The following is a 5,070-nucleotide window of genomic DNA, read 5'->3' on the forward strand; positions in this document are numbered from 1 at the left end:
CCTTTCGCACCTCTACGTGCGAAATTACTGCTGTGTGTGCGTGCGTTCGTGCGTGCGTGTGTGTGTGCGTGCGTTCGTGCGTGCGTGCGTACGTGCGTGCGTGGGTGCGTGCGTGTGCATGTGTGTGCGTGTGTGATGAATTCAGTACAGAAGAGATTTTTACCTCCCTATGTCAAAGTGATACACGTGATGGAAAAGTTATCAAGCGTTTCTATTGAAACAATTCTATTGAAGGCACACTTTATGTACTCTAAATGCCGAAAATTTTTTCCGCGAGATATTCCCCACACCATGCATGTTGTAGCGATATCAAATTCACTCGCACTTTATAGATTAATAAAATTATTGGAAGATCCCGACCGGAGGCCAATATATATAGTCTATACACCGAGTATGTTGTTTTTTGACAAATTGTCTCACACGGTGACTTCAAGCGCATGCACAGTGTCTCAAGTAACTCGCGCACCGTTTGATATAATTCTCGCGTGTGACAGTATATAAATAAAAGAACGAAAGATTATTGGCAATTTCTTTATCAAGCCCCTAATTTCAGATTACATTTTAATTATTTATCCAATTAGATAGTTATGTTGGATACGTTTACACCCCCACCCCAATCATAAAATTCGAGGTCGATCGCATTGTTGGAAGGTGACTCACTATTTACACGGACACGCTTTCATTGTGCACAGCAACTGATAGTAAATTGCGCACAGCTATTAATTCTACTTCAGTCGAGTTTTCTATTAATGATACGTCCGTCTATTATTAACCTGCTTGTGTTCTAGCCGCGTAAACGACTACTAATAATTTTGATTTTGTTTGAAAATTCTTGTCATCTAAGAAGCTGGAATTAGTGAAGTGTCTGTTTCCTATGATTCCGTGCGCCTTTGCTATTTGTTACTGTTCAACTTCTAATGGATTAATCATAATAATAATAATCATAATTCACGCGGTGATTGATATTGCCACCTTAGTCTACCAAAACCTTATAGCCACTAAAGTTACCACTCATCTATCATTGTTACCTCCATCATCTACCATAGGTAGGCCCCATTGTCTACTAAAGCTGCAACACATCGTTTACTCTACTTACCCCATTGTCAACTTTAGTTACCATCAATCATCTACTGTAGTTAAATCAGGAGTCTATCAATATTGATACACTCCTGATTAAATCCATTATAGCTACAATAATCACCCTATCACCTACCATATTTACCCCCATTGTTGATCATAATTGGCACCCATTATATGCCATAGTTACACTTTTGTTAGCCGCGTTCACACGTAGCAAGAAATCCGGTATTTAGCGTTCACACGGGCAAAATGCGCGGACCAAGAAATACGGTATCTAAACAGATCCGGTATTTGAGGTAAATACGCGGCTTCCCAGACCCCGAATAATTTGCCGTGCTTGAGAAAATGTGAAAAAGGGGGTCTCCGGAACGGGAAATTTGTGAAAAGGGGGTCTCCGGTGCGGAAAAAAGTAGGACCTATACTTCGGGATGGGAAATATGTAAAAATATGGGGCGTCTCCGGCCCTGCGGATAATTTTGCAGGGTGTAAATAGTCGTCGGCGGTTCATAACCGCGGCACATACCTACCATACCATATATAGGGAGTGCCCCCCCGGGTTACCATAATTACCCTCCTATCATCTCCTACAGCTAACCCCCCTCCATATACAGCTAACCCCTCATATTACTAGCTTAACCCCCTCCATATACAGCTATAACCCCCCTCTATTTACAGCTAACCCCCCTCCATTGTCTATCATAATTGCCACCCATACCATCCCATACTTACCATCATCTACCATATAGTTACCAAGTTGCCTGCTATAATTAATACTCACTAAATGCCTAATAGTTTATACAATTACCTCCTCCATAGGGTTGCGTCGGCAGGTCGGCCTGCTCGGCCGTCATGAAGCATATGTTCCAGAGGCCGCGCGTTCTTGTGAAGTACTCTTCATGTCGGTGGAAGTTTCCCAGTTGCTCCTCGCTATTGGCGATGGCAGTCTTTAGGTGTTCCCTGTCGACGCTGTGCCGCACCCAGTTGTCGGTGGCGAAACCGACAGTCAGTACGCCGACGCCGCAGATGAGGAAAATGGAAGCGAGAGACAGAAGATAAGGGATGGACGACGACGGACAACACATTCTCGCAGGTTTCTGTGTATGTGTGTGTGTGCACCGCAGGTATATCGTCTGACAAGATGGACGGACGCACGTACCGTAGATCTACAGCGCGAGGGAACGCGGAGGGAAACACGCACGAATGCACAGCGGACGGGAGCACTCTGGTGGCTGACTATCGCGACAAGGTTCGGCCCGTAACATCGACATACATCGCTGAGTCGGCAGAGCGCATTTTGTAGGGCGATAACCCGATATACGGTGATGGCTCATTCCTGTGAAGTCAAGCGCGGCCGGCGAGAGAGTAGGCCTACCTCGGGAGCGGTATACGAGCGCACGTCTGTCTTGTTCATAAAGGAAGGTTGTTACGCATACAGGTTTGACGGGCTCCCCTCTCTGTGCCTCTCATTGCTTTGCGCCCCAGCGGTTAACGACAGGGTTCTTGGGGAATGTGTGTATATACGCGACCGTGGTGCTGCATGAACGCGTGTCTACTGTACAGCTTGCGTGTCATACTACGATACTTGGTTAACTTTTACTCAAGGATGCATTGAACAAGATGATCATTATCGCTGGTCCACGTCTGCAGTCAGGTCTTTAGGACTGACCCCTCACCACACTTACCATACGCGTGCTACGTTGCTTCTACAAGCCTTACAAGCGCACATAGTATTAGGGTTATTCGGAATTCGTACGTAACGCGGCGGTATTTTTTATTAAGCTTTATGTGCGGCTTCTATTGATGGACTTGTCTTGTCTGATTACGTGGCTACCCGTAACGAATAATCGTTATTATATGGTGTTAATATCGCAGTCTCTAGTGGTACTCTTATGCAGATGAAAACACGAATAATAATGACAGGATATTCTAATTATTATATATATGTTTACATGATTACATGCATGCTGCTGAAAAAACCACGTACAGCATCAGTAGCAAATTAACTGTGCACAGCAGCAGTACAGCAACAGCAAAATACGTTTATAGTGCAAATCAAGAGCGTATTAATTAAGTATATATAACACTTAATTATAAGTCGTCATAATACGCTCTTGTATAAATGTAGGTATACGGTATAGACATAGATATTATATAATATATTATATAGATATCATCAGGAGTAAGATAATATCTTATATCCTATATTATCTTACTCCTGATATCATCATATAACACCCTTGATGATATCTATGGTATTTAATAAATAGTGCTATCTATGGTATTTAATAAATAGTGGTATCTATATGCTATCTATGCTATCTATGGTATCATAGATAGATGATATATGATGATATCATAGATAGATATATATATGGTATTTAATAAATAGTGCTGCCCTCTGCCTGAAGATGTCGCCACACAACAAATATGTCTGCGCCTAGTTAGCCTAAAGTAAACAAAATCTTGAAAATGTTACCTATTACACTGTTTGTCAAATGGTGTGAACAATTAGCTTTTATATAAACGCACCCGCATGTATATATAGATACATAATGTTTTTCTTGACCAACTCAGATGTACTGTACTCACTTTAGTCATAAATATGGTAATCCTTGGTTTGTTATCATGGAAATGGCACAGTCTTCGGAGTTGTTGTGTTAAAGTTCATAAAAATTCAACTTACGTTAACAATAAGTTCTTGAGCTCACACCAAATGCTATGGAAGAGAATCGTTAACCGCTCCCGGTAAGGGCTCATGCTGCTGCCGGCACTGTACTGGTAATATCTAATCATATTCATGTGGCCAATAATACTGTAACATACAAACAAATGGGCTCGCTCTAGAGCTATAGGCAATAGCCCTCCGCTCCGCCGCAGGCACCTGCAGCGGCCGCCTGTGGCGTAGCGGAGGGCTATAGCTCTAGAGCTAACAAATTACTAGCTCTAGTAACTATAGCCCGCATACAGATGCCAGCGGCAACCGTACGCGGGCTATAAAGTACTAGAGCTAACAAATTACAATGATACATACATACATTACATACATTTATACACAGGCACTTGGAACGTCTCAATAAAAAAAAATAATGGTAAATAAACACGAAATGTATTTACTACCAAAGTCTTGTACTTCTCTACTCTATTTCGCCTATAATCACCTGTAAATGTCGGTCAAATGCTCATCTGCAACACACAAGTACACCGCACACCCGCGCTGTGCACAAACAACATGAATAAGAGAGAAACATTAAGACTTTGGTAGTAAATACATTTCGTGTTTATTTACCTTTTTATTTTTTTATTGAGACGTTTCAAGTGCCTGTGCATTTATAGGCTAACCACAGGTGCAAGTTTGAAGTTACCTACTTGCTTTTCAATAAGTATGTGGCGAGAAGGTCAACCAATGAACAAGCGAATGAAGCAACCAATCCTTATGTCTATAACAGAGCACTGCAACAATACCTAACTTATGATAGCTCTTACCACTTCTCTGCGCTTCGACACCATGGTTAACTATGAATGCACTAAATGTAGACTACATGTCAGCAAGCATTTTTAAGATTTGATAAGGGTGAAATCCGAACAAGATGGTGTTTCTCTTTAAATTCTGCATGATTTTGACACACTCATGGGGGTCTCAGGTAGTTCTTGCTTATGCGAAGTCACGCAAAGAATGGAGTTTACTAACTTTCAATAATAACTTCTTTCATAATTTTCTCATTTTAACAATTTAATTCCGATCAATGATTATTAATTCGTATAAAGAAATGTGTTGCTGAGTGTGAGTACACTTGCAACATGTATCAAGTCGGATCAAATGCACAGCAATACGATCGTTTTATTTACAAAATTCAGAGTTTCTTTTCAAGCTACGTTTTTTCGTATATCGAAGGGTGTCAGGCCAAAGTGAAACAGCTCTAGAGGTTGACTGGGCTACCCAGGGTTACTTCTGAGGGAAAATTAGACAAATGAGGTAATCGCCAGTTTGGG

General features: G+C 41.6%; 1 protein-coding gene across 1 annotated transcript in view; it reads right to left on the reverse strand.

The window, feature by feature from the left end:
* Positions 1-2,476, reverse strand: part of LOC106807758 — a gene marked incomplete at its 3' end in the record, with an annotated part of 8,849 nt that extends 6,373 nt beyond the window's left edge. The window contains 1 exon segment of the mRNA XM_014810208.1: positions 1,886-2,476. Coding sequence (XP_014665694.1) covers positions 1,886-2,162 — 277 coding nt within the window.
* Between the last annotated feature and the right edge of the window lie 2,594 nt (positions 2,477-5,070).

The sequence above is a fragment of the Priapulus caudatus genome, unplaced genomic scaffold (assembly GCF_000485595.1).
Source record: "Priapulus caudatus unplaced genomic scaffold, Priapulus_caudatus-5.0.1 Scaffold232, whole genome shotgun sequence".
Lineage (NCBI taxonomy): Eukaryota > Metazoa > Priapulida > Priapulimorpha > Priapulimorphida > Priapulidae > Priapulus > Priapulus caudatus.